Source organism: Corylus avellana, chromosome ca2 (assembly GCF_901000735.1).
Source record: "Corylus avellana chromosome ca2, CavTom2PMs-1.0".
Taxonomy (NCBI): Eukaryota; Viridiplantae; Streptophyta; class Magnoliopsida; order Fagales; family Betulaceae; genus Corylus; species Corylus avellana.
Genome location: NC_081542.1, coordinates 33,058,799 through 33,077,861, shown reverse-complemented (window position 1 = coordinate 33,077,861; position 19,063 = coordinate 33,058,799). Strand labels below are relative to the sequence as shown.

Below are 19,063 nucleotides of genomic sequence, written 5' to 3'. Positions count from 1 at the left end.
TGATGTTCTTTTTTGTTTTTGTTTTTATTAACTCATGTACCTCCTAGTTAAGCAAATAGTTGATTGCATTGTTTGACTTAATCCACTAAAATTATACCTACAGAGAAACAAAGAGATGAAAGAGAAAATTACCATTTAACACTTAGCACTTACCGTTCTCCTAGTGCTAAGTGAATATTAATTTGTAAAAACTAAGTGAAAGAAATAAGGGTCACTTTCTTTTTTGCTTTTGACTAACAATCACATCTCTTTAAAACCAAGTCACTTCATTGACTCTCCTTTTGTTTCCATAAGTTGTTACTTTGGTTCGAGAAAGGATACACATTCTTTGCATACTATAAGCTCATACTAATTAAATATGTTCGACAACAAATTGTCCGAATCAAAATAGCATGTTAATAGAATATGCCTTTCATTTTTCATTGCACTTGCTCAACACAAGTGTAAAAGGGTAAATTGTCCTATAAGGCATGAGTTCTATGTAAAAATAAAGGTCAATTTCATAAATTTAACAACTCTTGAGCAGTAATGTGAACTTGACTATCCCATTTACAAAAAGATAACTTTACAAACTTAAAATTTGTAAAGAAAAGACAATTTATCATTTAAAAATTATCTTTCTTCTCTAAATACAATCACACCAACACCACTTCTCTTATACCTTCTCACTTCTGCAAATTGGTTTGTACAGCAAACGCTACACACAACACAAGAGCATTCTTATGCAATGTCAAATCAAAAAATTCAAGCGAGTTGGTACTAAACCCTTCACAAAAATGTTGCACGTTTTGAGGGAAGACGAAGGAATTGTGCACTGCTGGGTAACAATAATGCTCTCATTTCCAAACTCAACCAGTAAAATGACAATATGCAGTAAACACATGCATGAAAAAACTGAGGAAGTTTAACCCACTCACCTTGGTTGTCGATCTGGTCCGAAAAGGTATCTTTGTGTGTCTCATACTGTCCTGAGGCATATTACAGAAATAGAGAGCAGTGGGTTTTTTTAGCCGGGGTTTATAGCTAATTGGAGCGAGAGGAATAGAGAGCAGTAGGTTTTTTTCAACTATATATATTCCGTCTGTTCTAATGAGGTAGTGAAATACCGATTTGTAAGAGATCAACTCACCGGCGGCACACAGGTTCAGAGAGAGAACCCAGCCAAGCCGATGAAGGTGTGTTGATTCCCTTTCCCATTTGATCGTCACATATGCTAGGACAGAGAATGGGGAAAGGAGAAAGAGAATGACGAAAATAGGAAGGAGGGTGAAACACAAATGGTGATGGTGTTAAGCAAAAAAGAGGTGGAGACGAATCGGTGTGAGGGAGGAAGAAGACATTTTTTTTGTAAGCAAGAAGTATCTCAGGAGCTTGTGTGAAAAGAGGGAGAAAGTTGGGATGCACCGTTTAGTTGGTAAGAGGTGAGGAGGGATAGAAGAAAGGTGATGCACTTTGGTAATTTCTCACCTAATGGCTTACTTGTCATTTTGCATGTTTTTGTTTATCAAGGCTGCATCTTTTTTCAAGTCAAAAGCTGGGCTACATTGTAGGAAGGCGCTGCACGAGGTCTGAAGGGGGAACAATGCAACGGTGTGTTGGGAGTTGCATTGTAGTTTGCCAAACAACACCTTTATTATGTAGCTAGTACTTTTGTTAAGGCTCAATTAAAGTCCTAGTCATGTCTCTTTAGGATTGCAATATTGGTGCATTTGCTATAATTATATTTTGGATATTTAACTTGATTATTTCCTATGTTATTTAATTCCTCACATGAATGTGCTTGATCATCATATGCATGCGGCATGGACTTGTTATTTAAGTCAATTTAAATGACAGAGTCTTAGGCTTAATAAAGTGACAAAAGAACCCCATGTCCTTGGCCATGCCTTAAGCTTCATGTGATTGTCGATTTCCATAGATCTATGCTTTCTTGATGAACAACTTAGTGTCATGCTAAATCCTATGAGAGAGAAAAGAATTAGAGTAGATACCATGCTTAATTCGTTGCTTAAGAAAATCAATAGCTTAAGGAATAGATATCATGTCCTTAAGTTGGCAAACATTGGGTATCTTGATATAATTGGAATATTGGCATATTGTTTATCATATTCTAGTATGGTTAGCGGTGGATATCAAAACCCTACCCTTTTTATTCTTATTATTGTTATTCAATCTTTTATTTTATTTCATTATTTCAATTCAATCTGTGACATCTTGTGTAATTCAGTCAATTAAATAGGGAAATCATTCTAAGCATAATTTACTCAATCCTCGTGGGAATGATCTTGTATTTGCCTACTATATTATCGTTTTGATCTTGTGCACTTGCAAGTAAAACGTAATGATTATTCGCCTATTAATTTAGGTGGGTAATTGCCACAATAGTTGTGCATATGCCTAGCAAAGCATTTGTGTTAACTCGCAGTGTTGTTCCTAGTTGTAAAGATTCAACTTTGTCAACATCGGGGGGGCCAACGAAGAGGAATCCCTTCGTGCCACCTGTAGACTAGATCACCTCTAAGTTTTACAGAGGCTCGTAAATTTCCGCTGAATGATTATGGGTTTTGAGTATCACTACTAGACCGTTTAAGTCAAACCATAGGTTTTGCTCCTAGTTGTAAAGATTCAACTTCATCCAATTGACTTGAAATTTTACAAGCGTGTATAGAAGTTTGAAGCCATCTTGATGAATAGTTGCACAATATGATTCAAGTTCTATTTCTGGTGGATTCGAGGCTATTGAGCTTTCAGAAAAATATGTCGTTTTGTCATCAACATCGGCAAGATCTAACGAACTCGAATCACTTCGGATTGGCATTAAATTTTACGAGCGTGTACAGAACTTCATGATGATCTTGTCGTCGAGTGGCATGGAGTTATTCGAGTTCTATTGCCGCGGGATAGGCTACAGACCTTCCAGAAAATATTGTCATTTTGTTGTCAACATCAAGGGTGCAATCAAACACGAATCACTTCATGTCACTGATAAGCGCCAAATGTTGCACATTCAAGCCTCTTGATTTGCATATGTTAATTCCTTAGCATTGTTATTTGTTTGATTTAGTTTTTTTTTGTGTTTTCAGGTGTTTAATAAAGATACAAGAAAATCATTGATTTTGGGCTCAAAATGCATTTCAAGTACTGTAGCAAAATATTGTAGCGGGCATTGTAGCAATTTATTGTAACGGGTTACTGTAGCACGTTACTGTAGGTACAGTACGCTCGAGCGCAGCTACAGTGCGCTCAAGCCCACACGGGTGGCAGAGACAAAAAAGAGTCCGAAATTGATAAGAAAAGTTTTTCTAGGTCTCCCAATCCGACTGGGAGACTGAATTACGATTTTTCTGGGACTCTTAGGGCTTCTAGGGTTCTCCTAATCCCTATAAATAGGCCTCTAAGCATATAAAACAAGGAGACACCGCTTCCTAGAGTTAGAAATTAGAAAATTGTCTTTGGAGCTTAGAAGATCATGAGCGGCTAAACCCCTTCGTGGGGTGTTGATGTAGCCATATCCAAGCACAATGGTTTGATTATATTTAATTTCTAATTTTTCAATTTATGCATGTTGATTGTATAACTCTGAGGATTGCTACAATTGATTTCGGTTCTTCATATTAAATGCAATTGTTCTTAAATTCCAAAATCAATATTTGTGAAATTCTTCTCTTGTCTTAGAAAGTATTTTACTTTTGTTGATCTCAAATCATTCTTATTTTCTGTGATTATGAGGATGATGGTTATACAATGGGTTTAATTGACATATGATTAATAGGATTTGACAGGCGATGCCTAGTGAAGACGGATTGTACTACACCCTAGTTTAGTGTAATTTAGATAGACAGTCCATGCCAACCGAAGATGTGTTACACTTATTCATTGATTGTATGTATCCTGTTAAAGAATTTGATAATTTATACCTAGGGAAGACGGGTCGTACCGCATCTTAGTGGTTAGGTGGACGATCCGTGCCAATCGAAGATAGATTATGCTTATTCTTTAATAAGGTAATTTCTTGTTTATTTATAACATGTATAAAATGAATTTCTGGGATTAATTATGATTGTCATTGTTGTGCGGATAGAGGTAAAGTCAATACCCTACACTCTCTCTCTTATTTTAAATCTCTTTTATTTTCATGCACTTTAGTTTTAAAGAAAATCAAATCAATCTCTTTTTAATTAAGTTACTTTTGATCTTTCGAATTTGATAACAAAACCCCTGCAGTCCTTGAGGTTCGACACCCTCTCTATAGCAGTATCCTACAAAGATTCGTCCTATTGCGAATGGTTATTTTATAATTGATATTTTTGGTCACAAAAATACCACATCAGTCACCCATTAATCGAATCTCCTAGAAGTTCTACTGAGGCTATTAAATTTTCTTTCCGAATGATTCCAGGTTTGGTGTATCGCTACCAGATCGTTTAGGTCAACCCACGAGTTTTGCTCGTAGTTGTGAAGATTCAACTTCATCCGACTGGCCCAAAATTTTACGAATGTGTATAGAAATTCGAGGCGATTCTGTCGACGAGTGGCATGAAGTTATGCCAGTTCTAGTGCTTAAGGATTGGGGCTACTAAGCTTCTAGAACAAGATGTCATTTTGTTGTCAACATGGGGGGATCGGGGTTACCAGAGCGTTTGGGTTGACCCAAGGGTTTTGCTTCTAGTTTTTAAGATTCAACTTCAACTGATTGGCACGAAATTTTACGAGCGTGGATAGAACTTCGAGATGATCCTGTCTACGAGTGGCACAGAGTTATTCGAGTTTTATTGTCGTGGGATCGGGCTACTCGCTTATTCAAGAAGAGACGAAAGGGGGATCGGAAGTAATGACAGGTATTGTCCCTATATTTGGATTTTAAGCTTCAGTTTTGTTTAATTCAGTGGCTACCCACTCTTTCGTATCTATCATGTTTGTAAGACTGTCTAGACTTGTAGTACGAACTTTTAAAACTAGTCTTGTTGTAGCTACCCCCATAGGCAAAATTGTAGTCTGTAAGCGTACAGTTTATGGATGCCCTATAAGTATCTGTGAAAGAGTACTTCCCACAAACTTAGTTGTTCTCCCTATCAATAGTTACTATGTTATTCTCGGAATGGATTGGCTAGTGAAGCATTCTACAGTTATCGACTGCGCTCGGAAGCAAGTTACGGTTATGTCGTGGGGGGAAGGAGAAGTTACGTCTGTTGGATCGCAAGTGAGGTTTTTACCTCCAGCCATTTCAGTTGTTCGTGCTAAGAAGCTTATTCTTTGAGGAGGCCAGGCGTTCTTGGCATTTGTCATCGCCCTGGCGAAGGAAGAAGAAAAGAATCTGCAAGACATCCCTATGGTGCGGAACTTTCTAGCTATCTAGTATCTTCTCAACAAACTATGCTGGATTGCCACTTCAAAGGGAAGTGGAGTTTGGAATCGAGTGCGTGCTAGACACCAATCCTATATCGAAGGCACCATATAGGATGGCATCATCAGAGTTGAAGGAGCAGCTTCAGCTACTAAGTGAAACTGGGCTTTATAATGAATTACAGGGAAGCTCCAAATTGACTAGTCATTTTGGGGTAATAACGCAAATGTGGCTAGGGCTTTTCTTTGGGTCGTTACAAGTGGTATTAGAGTCACCTAGTAACATTAGGTCATGTGGTATTGGAGCACTACATGACGTGGCCTTGACAAGGACGTTAGGAATTTAAGAGAGGGAGTTTGTAACACCCTGATCCCATATTGGGAATATGAGAAGAAGCCCTCATAGAGTGGGTGGTTTATAAAGATAGTCATGGGTGCTAAGTCCCACATACCTAGTTACTAGGTAAACCTGGACTTTATAATAAATTCTAGGGAAGCTCCAACTTGACTAGTCCTTTTTGGGTAATAGCGCAGATGTGGCTAGTGATTTTCCCTGGGTTGTTACACTCCAAGTTTTGCACAAGCGCGTAAATTTTCGTGCCAAATGATTCTAGGTGGTCTTTTAACACTTCCAGCGTTTGGGTCAACCCAAGGGTTTAGCTCCTAGTTGTAAAAATTCAACTTCATCCAATTGACTTGAAATTTTATGAGCATGTATAGAACTTCGAGGCGATCATGTCGATGAGTGGCATGGAGTTATTCGAATTCTATTGCAGTGGGATCGGGATACAGACCTTCTAGAAAACATTGTCATTTTTTTGTCAACATCAAGGGTGCAAACGAACACGAATCACTTTGTTCCACTCATTAACCGGATCGCCCGGAAGTTCTGAAGAGGCTATTCAATTTTCGTGCCAAATGATTCTGGGTTTAGCATATTGCTACCACATCGTTTAGGTCAACCCACAGGTTTTGCTCATAGATGTGAAGATTTAACTTCATCCGATTGGTTCGAAATTTTATGAACGTGTATAGAAATTCGAGGCGATCCTGTCAGTGAGTGGTACGAAGTGATTCAAGTTGTATTGCCAGGGGATCAGGCCTACCGACCTTTCAGAAAATGTTGTCGTTTTGTCATCAACATTAGGAGGCAAACGAATTCAAATCACTTCTTGCCAACTGTTGAGAGCATCGCCTAGAATTATTGCATAGGCTCGTAAATTTTTGTGCTAAATGATTATGGGTTTTGCTTATGCCTAGCAAAACATTTGTGTCAACTCGCGGTTCTGTTCCTAGTTGAGAAGATTCAACTTCATTTGATTGGCCTTAACGAGCGTGTATAGAACTTTGAGGAGATCCTGTCGACAAGTGGCATGAAGTAGTGATCTAAGTTATTTTGCTGGGGGGACTGGGCCTACGGACCTTCCAGAAAAAGTTGTCCTTTTGTCATCAACATCTAAATGAAGAGGAATCGCTTTGTGCCACCCGTTGACTGGATCACCTCTAAGTTTTGTAGAAGCTCGTAAATTTTCGCTGAATGATTTCGGGTTTTGTGAATCGCTACCAGACCATTTAAATTGACCCATGGGTTTTGCTCCTAGTTATAAAGATTCAACTTCATCAAATTGACTTGAAATTTTACAAGCATTTATAGAAGTTCGAAGTGATCTTGACAAATAGTTGCATGATTTGATTCGAGTTCTATTGTCGGGGGATTGGGGCTACCGAGCTTTTAGAAAAATATGTCGTTTTGTCGTCAACATTGGCGGGATCAAACGTACTTGAATCGAAGGTGCCACCCATCAGCAGGATTGCCTCCAAGTTCTGCACAAGCACGTAAATTTTCGTGCCAAATGATTCTGGGTGATCCTTTAACACTTCTAGAGCGTTTGGGTCGACCCAAGGGTTTTGCTTCTTGTTGTGAAGATTTAACTTCATCCGACTGGAATTAAATTTTACGAGCATGTATAGAACTTTGAGGCGATCCTACCACGTGAGTTCTATTGCCGCGGGATTGGGCTACAAACCTTCCAGAAAACATTGTCGTTTTGTCATCCACATTAAGGGTGCAAACAAACACGAATCACTTCATGCCACTCATTAACCGGATCGCTTGGAAGTCTTGCAAAGGCTATTAAATTTTTGTGACGAATGATTCCGGGTTTGGCGTATCTCTACCAGAGCGTTGAGGTCAACCCACGGGTTTTGCTCGAAGTTGTGAAGATTCAACTTCATCCGATTGGTCCTAAATTTTATGAATGTGTATAGAAATTCGAGGCGATTTTGTTGATGAGTGGAGCGAGTTTTACGAGTTCTAGTGCCGGGGGATCGGGGCTATCGAGCTTCAAAAATAAGATGTCGTTTTGTTGTCAACATGGGGGGCAAACGAAATCGAATCACTTCGTGCCACCCATCGACATGATTGCCTCCAAGTTCTGCACAAGTACGTAAATTTTCGTGTCAAATGATTTTGAGTGGTCCTTATTGCTTTTAGAGCGTTTGGGTCAATCCAAAGGTTTTGCTTCTAGTTGGTAAGATTTAACTTTATCTGATTGGCATGAAATTTTACGAGCGTGGATAAAATTTCAAGGCGATCCTGTCTTGGAGTGGCAAAGAGTTAAATTTGGTGTATGTAAAAGTTAGATTTGGTATATGTAAAAGTTAATTACAAGTTTGTTAAAAATATTCTTACAACGTGAAAAAATATAGATTTAATAAACATATTTTGTATTTTGAGTTATTTTATAATATATTTGTGAACATGAAAGAAATATTTAAGCGCCATGAACGCTTAAACGTAGATTGCTAAAATACCAAAAGCTGTACCGGAAGGGCCAAATAACAAAATGTCTCTTTCTCGTTCTCTTGTCTTGTGTTAAAAGTTAAAAACAGCGCTCCACCCTCCCATTTTGTGATTTGATTCTTTTCCTTCTCTATCTCTCGCCGGCACTCGGCATACGAAGGAACAAGAGCGAGAGGAAAGCTCTATCTCATTTTTTTCCCTTCTGCATTTTGCATTGATCCTTTTCTTTGTGCGAGTAAAAGATGTCGGAGGAGGAAAAATTGTTGAAGGATGCGAAGAAATTGCCGTGGGAAGATCGGCTTTTACACAAGAACTGGAAGGTCAGGAACGAGGCCAACATCGACTTGGCCTCCGTTTGCGACTCCATCACAGATCCCAAGGACTCCCGCCTACGTGATTTTGGTCTGTTTCTCTCTCTTTTTCTTTAGGGTTTCTGTTTCTACGCTTCAGATCTGTGTTTTCCTGTTTCCAGTGGTCGATCTGTGCGTTTCTTTGTTTCTCTGTGTAATAGCGTCATGATACATTATTTGCCTCTGTGTAATGCCGTGTCCCTCTGCGTTGTTATGTGGATCTTCTTTGTTTCTTGGGATTTGAATTTTGTTTTCCATTAGGTCCATTTTTCAAGAAGACTGTGACGGATTCGAATGCGCCGGTGCAGGAGAAGGCACTCGATGCTTTGATTGCCTTCTTACGAGCTGCCGACGCCGATGCCGCAAGGTCCAATATGATTTTTGTTTTTATTTTTTGTAGTTGCCTTTCACATTCGTTTATTATTGATTCCCATTTTTTTTTTTTTTTATTAATTTTCTGTAAGCCGAAAGTTTTGATTGTTAATGGTATAGGTATGCAAAGGAAATATGTGATGCAATTGTTGCCAAATGCCTCACCGGGAGGCCAAAGACGGTGGAGAAGGCCCAGACTGCATTTATGCTATGGGTAGAACTGGAGGCAGTCGATGCTTTCTTGGTGCTCTTTCTTTCGTTATTGAACTTTAATTTTTATTTATTTCGATGCTATGGGCATTTTGCTCATTTCTAGTGACAGTATATATTAAAGGAGTTTCTTTGCAATTTCTTGGGATAAAGACAATATGTTAATTTCTAGTCATAGTATGTAATTTTTTATAATAGGGTTAACAAAAAGTGTTCCACATTTATTTGAGGCAACGTTGCCCATCTTATAATTTTACAAGAATTACAAAGTATTCTGTAACTGAACTGTGAAGATGCTCTCACAATCCTTTTTGTAAAAATCATTTAATTCATGTGTCTTGTTGGTATTGTGTTTAGTTATTTACCGAACAACTAAACTATGTCAATATGCATTGTGAACTTATAATGTGTATATTTAGTGATTGGGATCCCCAATCACTAAATATACATGCTATGACATTCTTTTTTTTTGAATTTGAAAACATGCTATGGCATTCTTTTTTCTTTTTTTTTTTTTAATACAATTTTTTTGGGGTGCGATTTGTGCGGGGGGGTGGGGTGGAAGGGACAAGGTTTTAGCACGATATTGTTCATAATTTGCTGAGACATTCTTTGTAAAATATTTGTTTAGTAGTGAGCACTCATTCTTTGTATATACTTAATACTTGGAATCCATTTGCAAGAAAAAAAAAACTTTGCTGCAATTTGTAAATTATTCTTCTGAGACTGTTACAAGGTTCATATTAATTGTAGGATGCAATGGAGAAAGCAATAAAGAACAAAGTTGCCAAAGCTGTTGTGCCCGCAGTTGATGTCATGTTTCAAGCCCTGAGGTTTGCATATAAAGTTTCATTTTAGTAATTATGCATTAGTTCTTTGGCATCTTTTCCCCCAGCAAGGGATGAAGGGTTAGGTCATGGATTCTATCCCATTTAGATGTGTTACGTTTGTGAATTTACCTATATAAAAATTGCATAAGGTCCTCTATTGTCTTAGTAATTAGTTTAATGTCATTGTTCTGATTGTGTTAGTGATTTCGGATCAAAAATTGTTCCCCCGAAAAGAATTCTGAAGATGCTTCCTGAACTCTTTGATCATCAAGATCAAAATGTTCGTGCATCTTCTAAAGGATTGACTCTTGAGCTTTGTCGTTGGATTGGGAAGGACCCTGTAAAGTCAATACTCTTTGAGAAAATGCGGGATACAATGGTATGATATGTATTAATTGTCTATTTCTATGGCTTTGTGCACATTCCTCTTTTCTTTAGATCTATGGCTTGATTTTTTTTTTCTTTCATATCTATCTTTGGCTTGTCTATGTTTCTCCTGCTGTCTGGAAATTATAAAAATAACTTTTTTATTTTCTTTTTTCTATTTGGGTTGAAGAAAAAAGAGCTGGAGGCTGAGCTTGTAAATGTTACGGGAACAGCTAAGCCATCTCGCAAAATAAGGTGAATGTTCTTTTGTGAAGAAGCATTCGTCTAATATTGAGGTTTAATGTACTTGCTTCATGCAAGTTTCTTCAAATTGAATATGTTAAAATGTGGGTTCGTTCAAGTTCTTTCTACTCCCTTTTCTGGATTCCATTTTGTTCCTTGTACCTTTTTTTTTCCTCTGTTACCATTGTTTTTCTCTTGATTGACTTCATGTGTTACATTCTGTCTTTAGTTTGAATTTATATGTCAATGGCTCAAATTTAGTTTCCTTTTTGTTTATGGAGGGAAGGAGGGAGGGGAGATTTCCTAATTGATTTAGTGCATTGCTCATGATCAGGGTTCAAATGACGGTCTGAAGTTTGTATTCTTAGATCCTTATAGAAGTTTAGTGTTTGTTAAAGATTGTTCCTTCTCCCTTCTTTTCTGTTTTCAAAACAAAAACATTAACAAGTAACCCAAAACACAAAATGCTTACAAAACACTTAAAACTGATTTGTCAAACCAAAAACAAAAAAAACACATTATCAAACGGAGCCTAGATTTCTAAGACCAAAGGCTTTCTTGGACTATAGCATTCATATTTTCCTTATTTTATGGCAGCATTCCTAATTTCCTTCTTTTATGCCATAGGTGAAATGCAATGTCTGTTAAGCTTTTTAACATTATATTTTCCTATGCGTGTGCACTTCAGTATTTTTTTATATCATGGTTCCTTGGAGGCTAAAAGTGGATCAAATTAAAATGAGTTTCAATGCATTTTTTACTACACATTTAACAAATGCACCTTATGATGCGTACCAATTGCAGGTTTGTTAAGCACATTTCTTTTTATTTATGATCAGTCCCAATACCAGGAATGATTTAAAAAAAATGAAGTGAGCATATTTCTTGGTGGTCCCTTTTTATGGATGTAATGGTTGTATATTTATTAGATCTGAGCAAGACAAAGAGCCAGAACAAGAAGCTATGTCTGAAGTTGTGGGTCCTGTTCCTACTAAAGAATCTTCAACTGATGGTATGTGGTAGATCCTGCAAGATCCTTGAACATGCTTTCTACTTAAACATGTTATCTATTTTTTTTCCTGATAATCTTGATTGACAGCTCCTCCAGAAATAGATGAGTATGAGCTTGTTGATCCTGTTGATATATTGACTCCACTTGAGAAGTCGGGATTTTGGGATGGAGTGGTCAGTGTTTTATCCCCGTTCTGTTTACTTTTTTGGTGACAAGTAAACTGTTTTTTTTAAGTTCTGTATTGGTGGACTTGTCTTGATTCTTTTATTTTACTATTTCATTATGCAAGTATCATTGTAAATATTTTTCAGAAAGCTGCCAAATGGTCCGAACGAAAAGATGCTGTAGCAGAGCTAACGAAACTTGCCTCTACGAAAAGAATAGCACCTGGTGATTTTACAGAAGTTTGTCGGACATTGAAGAAGGTGTGTTACAATTATTTCATTGAAGGAAACATGAGTTTTACTGATCCAACCATTGTTTTAGAATTATATTTTATTTTATATAGTTTTGAGGGCTTCTTGGGTGTGTGGTTTTGTCGGTGGTCTTGCTGTATCATTTGGGTTTCTTGCTCGTTTGGAGCCTCTTGTGTTTTATTTTATATAGAATGAATGGTGTTTAGCAATGAACTAATGACATTATAGCCATATCTTCCCAAGCTTAACCTTCTGACCCAGTTGTTTTTGTTACTTAATGGAGAAATAATTAAGGAGGGCATGGGAGTAGTTTGGGAAGCACCTTGAATGCTTGCATGCTGGGAGCCCCTTACTTCTATCTTTTGTGTATGCCTATAATGGGGCCACAGCACAGGAAATGTCATTCTAAAGGCTTAGGAGATCTACAACCTACCACAAAGGGGATCATAATTAAGGTTCTGAATGAAACATATGTGACGAGGAAGAAGACTCTATTCCTCAGTTGGGACTGATGTGGTTGTTAATTTGCATGATGAAAAGCAAATTTGTTAGGTGGCTTTCATCAAAATTGTTGTGTGGTTTGTGGTTGACTGTTTTTTGGCAATTTGAAGAGTGAAGTAAAAGATCGTATGGCAAAAAAAGAAAAGAAAAGAAAAGATAAGTATAAGGTCAAATGCATAAGGAAAGACTGCAGCCAAGTGATCTGAATGAAGTAGTTACTTCACATTATATGTACATGAGCATTGTTGACAGTAAACAAAACCATGTCCACCATCGTTTCAATTAATCATCATGGCTATTCTTTATTGCTAATGTGGCAGAAGTCTTCTCTTCCTTTTTCTCACATTTATGGTTGGGTGCTAGAACTTAATTTTTAAATTGGTGATATGCTCTCTTAAATTTTCTGATGTGTATATTTCTTGTTGCTGGATTGCTGCTATGCAGCCAATAGTTGATTTGGCATATAAAAGTTTCTCTAACTGTTTTTTCTTGCAGCTTATTACGGATGTGAACATAGCTGTTGCAGTTGAAGCTATCCAAGCTATTGGCAATCTTGCCAGTGGTCTAAGATTGCATTTTTCTGGGAGTTCACGCTTCTTATTGCCAGTTCTACTTGTAAGTACAATTATGTTGTTTTTACAAGGGGAATAATAAAATTTAAAAGCCTATTCATATATATGATATATGTTGTCACATCTCTAGTTGTTCCATCTTTGCCATTATTCTAATATGAAAAAGAATAGGAAAGTATTATAGTAGGCTTGCTGTCTTCTTTCAATATCTCCTTGTTTCTTTAGAGTGCTGAGTCATCTTGTGGTGGTTAGGGTAAACTTAAGGGCATCTTTAGTTATTGAATATATATATATATTGTGAAAAAAATTGATGAATTAAGAGCCGAAAAGTGAATACAATGAACTGCAATTGTCACATGTTCCTGGGAAATAACAAATAAAAAATGTAAATTTTTTTTAGGCACATAAGCTCTTTCTTATGTAATGTGCTTCCCTGATTGTGAAAGAAGTAATGAAAGGAATTCTCAGATTAAACTGTGCTTGATAATAATGCCTGTACAGCTTGGCACCAAATATGCCCTAATGTTTTGACTTGTGATTCAAACTGATTTAATATTAGAGTTGGTTCTTGCTTTAAGCTTAGTGGTATTGTTGATCAGAGATTTATTTTCAAAGAATTTCCGAGCCATGAGCAAATCTGATGCGCACTAGAAACTGTAGATGAGTTTTCGTAGATATACACTCCGGAGATAAGTGGACACCAAAGCTTTATTATTCCCCCTTAATATACTTGCAATCTTATCCCCTTTTTGTGCATTGGATGCTACCTTTACCATTTCCTTTGGTGGATAGCTATTTTTGATTTAACTATATCTTGCACATAAGTTGTTATGTGAAAGTGAATGTTGCAACTCTCAAAATATGTCTCACATTTTTTAAATTGATAAAAAACTTCATTCATGAGGAAAATCTGTCCATTTGTATTCTGACAATTTGTAGCCTTAAAAATATCTCCAATTAATTATGTTATGTTGATTGTGCATTGAGGTTTTTGTGAATCCTATGTACAAACAGAATTGTTAACTTTTGTTACTATACGTGAGAAAAGTGGCCATTGAAGTCTTAATTTTTTCCATATAACAAGTTTCTTCTTGCATAGGAAAAATTGAAAGAGAAAAAACCTACATTGATGGAATCACTTACTCAAACTCTGCAATCAATGCACAAGGCTGGATGCTTAAATCTTGTTGATATTCTTGAAGGCAGGTTTTATTTTCTGTTTCTTTCAAAAACCACTTCCAGTATCGATTGATCTTTTATTTTTAAATATTTTTACTGCTTTTTTTGTACAGATCTTACTTCTAACAATTGATTAAAGACTACTAGTTATTGTTTTTTTACAAGGTGGTTTCATGGAATAAATTGTTTTTCCTTGGTGTTTTATTCTTGACACATGGTATGGTAATTGTGAATTAATGTTGATTACAGTGAATGCTATTTATTGCAGATATTAGGACTGCAACGAAAAACAAAGTTCCTCTTGTGCGATCCCTAACTTTGAACTGGGTTACATTTTGTACTGAGACGAGTAACAAGGCTGTTGTTCTAAAGGTGCATAAGGACTATGTACCAATTTTTATGGAGGTCAGTGCCTTCCATCTTCTTTGTGTAATACTTTTCAAACTTTAGTTCTGGAACTTGATTCACCAAAGCTAATGGGTGCTATTCTAATGTGAGATATATTAACAAGAGGTGTTATTCTACATTCTAGTGTCTGAGCCTAGTTAGTTATATGTGGGACAACATGTAAATGATACAGGACACTTAGATGTTCGTTCAGAAAATGTATTAAAAATTTGGGAAGAAAATGAGAAATGAAAAAAAAAAAAATAAAAATGTAAATTGAAGTCCATGTAGGTAAATTATGGACAAAATGTAGCTACAAGCTAGTCTAATAAAGTGACATGCGTTCCTAAAACATGCGGGAATCACATGCTATTAAAAAAACATGTGCTTTTTACATGTTAAAGGACACTTGGCAATTTATTAGAATGGTTTGTAGGAATTAGCTACAAACTATTTTTGTAGCTATTTTTTGTCCACAAATTATGGCTTTGAATGAAAAATTTGGGCTCAAAAGAACAACTTCATGTGTTTTGTTATATCTTTTAATATAGTACAATTTAGTAGCATACTTATATTTTCTTAATATAATTTCGTAAGATATTGTGCTAACCACATACCTGTAGGATATATATATATATATTAAGTAATATAATAAAAAAATCATTATATTTATTTTCTTATTATTAAAATTTAAAATATAATAATTTTTGTTTGATTTCAAATAATGTTATTATTCTCTATGAATGGTGAGCTCTGTCGACACGTGAAGGTGCATCCCGACGTGATCTCTCTCTCTCTCTCTCTCTCTCTTCTTCCCCCCTCTCTCTCCTCTTTGTTCGCCGTCGACATTGTTTCTATAGCTCAAGTGGCTTGTTGGATGGTGAAAACAAGTTGGTTGTTCATCGAATCCAAGACTTTTGAGTTTCTCGTTTGAGGAGGAGCGTGGTTCAGATAGTGATGGTAGATTCTTGGCAGTTGCAGAGTATGGAAGGGATGGTTTCAGGAGAGGTGGTAGGGGTTGGAGTGGTTTTGTGGTTAAACTGTAGAAGTTCGTAGTGTATTTTCAATCATTGTATGGTAGTGGAGGGAAAGTGAATCTCCCTGGGTTTCTTAATAGTGGTGTTCTCTCCTTTGGTTTGGGTGTATCCCCCATGGGTGCCGATGTTGCAAGAGAAGGCTGGGTCCTATGGCAATTCACAACAAACAACTTGGGGAGCAAAGTGTCTTCGGGTGTTTTGTGTGCATTAGAGATTGAAATGGGAGACCGCTTCCTCGAAAGCTCCCTTCCTTGAAAGCTTGCTCCACCCAGTTTGCCTCCTCTTCACTACTAGGTTGAAATGAGAGACCATCCACATCTGGGCGCCAATGCTCATTCCTAGAGTGGAGCTGAGAGTAAAAATGAATTATATGCTCCTTAATATAAGTTGAATTAGAGGAAGTAACACCATTGATAACCAACTTTCTATAGTGTTGCATCTTCTATTAGAATTAGCAATCTAGTGGAAGAACTTGGTATTTTTATCCTCCTCTCTAAGCTGTAACACCCTCGACTTTTTCCTCCAAGACAGGTCCTCCAAAGGAGTAGTCTTTTCCAACTCTACTGTAACATCATCCTTAATTTATCTTCCACATACAGAGGCATTTGCTCCTTGGCCACATCTAGATCTTGAAGCTCATCAAGAAGAGCCCTTTTTTCTCTTTTCAACATTACCAATTCCAATTCAGTACACTTTTTTAAGTCCACTCTTAGGGCTTTTTGCTTTTGAGCTAAGACAAAATTGGGGCACCCTTGAAAGCAGTAAGAGTTCCACTAGTACCGCATCTCCTCAACAAATCCGTCAGTTTTTAACCACGTGTTTTCAAACTTAAGTAACTTCTACCCCTATTAATTGCCACAATCAAGAAGGTTAGGAAAATTATTTGAAAGAAGTTTAGGTAATCTTAAACAAAGTCCAGAAAAATTGGGAACTGTGTTGGAGAATATCATTTCAAGGGCTTAGAATGCATTTATTAGAGGTCAACATAACTTATATTCTACTCTCATTGCCAATAAATGCCTAGATAGTCGTCTCAAATTAGGCCAGTAAGGAGTTTTGTACAAATTGAAATTAGAGAAGGCTTATTGTACGTTAGTTGGAATTTTTTATTATACATGTTAAGGAGACGACTTTGGGGAGAAAAGCAGAGGTGGATTGCGCACTGCATCTCTACAGGTTGGCTCTCTATTATGTTTTAGTGGTACACCTAATGATTTTTTCCATAGTTCTCGTGGTATGAGACATCGCGACTCTCTTTGCCCCTGCCTTTTTATGATTGTTATGGTAGCTTTGAGTCGAATAATGTTAGCTGCTGTGAATGGGGGTTATCTCATGTTTCTCGGTGGGGTCTAGGAATGATGATTCTTTATTTGTCTCACATTTCCTTTTGCTGATGATACCCTCATTTTCTGTTGAAATGCACCGGGTTTTTGTTATTTGAGATTTGTTCTCCTTTGTTTTGAGGTTGCTTTAGGGTTGAAGATTAGCTTGGCTAACTTTGAATTGGTTCTTGTTGGTAATGTGCTGAACATGAGTGGTTTGACTCATATTCTGGGTTGCAATGTTTAGTCTTTGCCCATGAAATGTTTGGGCCTACCTTTTGGTGCTGTGTTTGGAGCTAAATTTATATTGGATACAATCATTGTGAAAATGGAGAAAAGATTAGCTTGGTGGAAAATACTCTACTTGTCTAAGGGTGGTCGAGTATTGTTGATTATGAACACTCTCTCCGACCGTCCTACCCGTTTCCTTTCCCTCTTCCCTATTTCGGTTGGTGTAGTTAATCGGTTAGAAAAATTGCAGTGGGATTTCTTGTGGGGGTGGTTTGGATAATGAGTCTAATTTCCATTTTGTTAATTAGAAGAAGGTTTGTACTCTTCATCTTGGAGGGTTGGGCGATTAGAAGTTTGCTTAATTTCAATCAGGCTCTATTGAAAAGTGTTTGTGAAGAGACTTTTTTGCATCAAGTAGTGGATAAACAATATGGTAGTTTGGTGGGTGGTTGGTGCACTAATGTTGCCTTTGGGACTTATGGGGTGAGTCTTTGGAAATATACTAGGAGGAAGCAATGCACTTAACTTAAAATGTATTTGGATGCTTTCTTTAGTTTTGTTAGAGTTGAGGTGGGTGGTGTATCTCGAACTAGGTTTTGGCATGACGTTTGGTGTGGGGATCGTTCTTTGAAGATTACTTTTTTGGAGTTATTTTGCCTTGCAAGGAAAATAGATGCTTGGGGGGGACGTTTGATTTGCTCACAATGATGTGGTACATTGGGACATTAAATTTATTAGATTGGTGCATTTTTTTTTTTTTTCAATGTGTTGTATTCTGTTAGGATGGTTTGGGAGGTGACAATAAGTTATGTTGGATTCCTTCGAAAAGACTTATCTTTTGAGTTCTAAACTTTCTATGAAATTCTTCTTCCCAATGTTGACTCCTTTCCTTAGAAGAGTATTTGTAGGACTAAGGCTTCTTTGAGGATGATTTTTTCACCTGGACAACTTTGTTAGGGAAAATCCTCATTTCGGATAATCTTTGGTGTTGTATGTGTAAAAAGAGTGGGAATACTCCAGATCACCTCTTTCTTTATTGTGATGTCGTGAGAGATTTTTGGAATATGGTTTTTTGGATGTTTGGAGTAAAGTGGGCTATGCCAAGACACCGGAGGGTTGGGGGGGGTTGGTGGTGGATTATTTGGCTTAAAGGAAGGGTCAATCGGAATAATATTGATATTGTTTGGAATGTAATCCATTCCTTTTGAACATGGTGCATTTGGAAAGAAAAAAATGCTCGAAGTTTCAATGATTGCAAGAAGACGAGTTTGGATCTTCAATTTTATTTTCTAAAGTCACTCTTTTACAGGATTTATGCTATGACCCTTCTTAGTTATATAGCTTTGATTTTTGATTTATGCTATGACCCTTCTTAGTTATATAGTTTGGAGCTGGATTTTTGATTTATATATTTGTGAAATTATGGTGAGAGTGCTGTGAGAGTGCTGTGAGAGTGCTGTGAGTGCTGTGACGGCGCGTGAGGGCGCGTGTAGGGTGGTTGGAGCTAGTGTTAGTTTGTGTCATGGCTGGACCGAGGAGGTGGAAGGTGGAGTCCAAGGAGTTTGAGGTGTTGATCAAGGAAGGGGCATCAGGAGTGAGAATTTTTGAAAGGAGCTACAGAATCACAAGGTCCATCTTTCTTAAAAAGGATGAGTTAGCCTGGTTGGTGAAAGTAGCGGATGATTTGGTGGCAGTGAAGAGCTCTGAGGTATTCTGGGATCAATCTAGAGCTGGATACCCCAGAATTATTGCACAGAAGAGCTCAAATAGGCATGGTTACTTCCTGACTGTGGAGGAATTCGATGGAAGAAAGAGATGCGGCTCAATCATCATCCCCGAAGGTCGTCGTGGGTTTGGGTGGGATCGCTTCATTAAAGAAATGCAAGCAG

General features: G+C 37.3%; 1 protein-coding gene across 6 annotated transcripts in view; it reads left to right on the top strand.

Annotated features, from left to right (window-relative positions):
• Positions 1–8,205: 8,205 nt before the first annotated feature.
• The window catches only part of LOC132172823 (protein MOR1), a 49,060-nt gene continuing 38,202 nt past the window's right edge, over positions 8,206–19,063 (top strand). For all 6 annotated transcript variants that reach the window (XM_059584394.1, XM_059584393.1, XM_059584392.1 and 3 more), the window contains exons 1-12: positions 8,206–8,548; positions 8,758–8,863; positions 8,989–9,112; positions 9,832–9,911; positions 10,110–10,287; positions 10,465–10,529; positions 11,447–11,529; positions 11,617–11,702; positions 11,841–11,954; positions 12,942–13,061; positions 14,118–14,220; positions 14,466–14,602. In XM_059584394.1, coding sequence (XP_059440377.1) covers positions 8,389–8,548; positions 8,758–8,863; positions 8,989–9,112; positions 9,832–9,911; positions 10,110–10,287; positions 10,465–10,529; positions 11,447–11,529; positions 11,617–11,702; positions 11,841–11,954; positions 12,942–13,061; positions 14,118–14,220; positions 14,466–14,602 — 1,356 coding nt within the window. In that variant the 5' untranslated portion in view covers positions 8,206–8,388. The remainder of the gene's footprint in view (positions 8,549–8,757; positions 8,864–8,988; positions 9,113–9,831; positions 9,912–10,109; positions 10,288–10,464; positions 10,530–11,446; positions 11,530–11,616; positions 11,703–11,840; positions 11,955–12,941; positions 13,062–14,117; positions 14,221–14,465; positions 14,603–19,063) is intronic.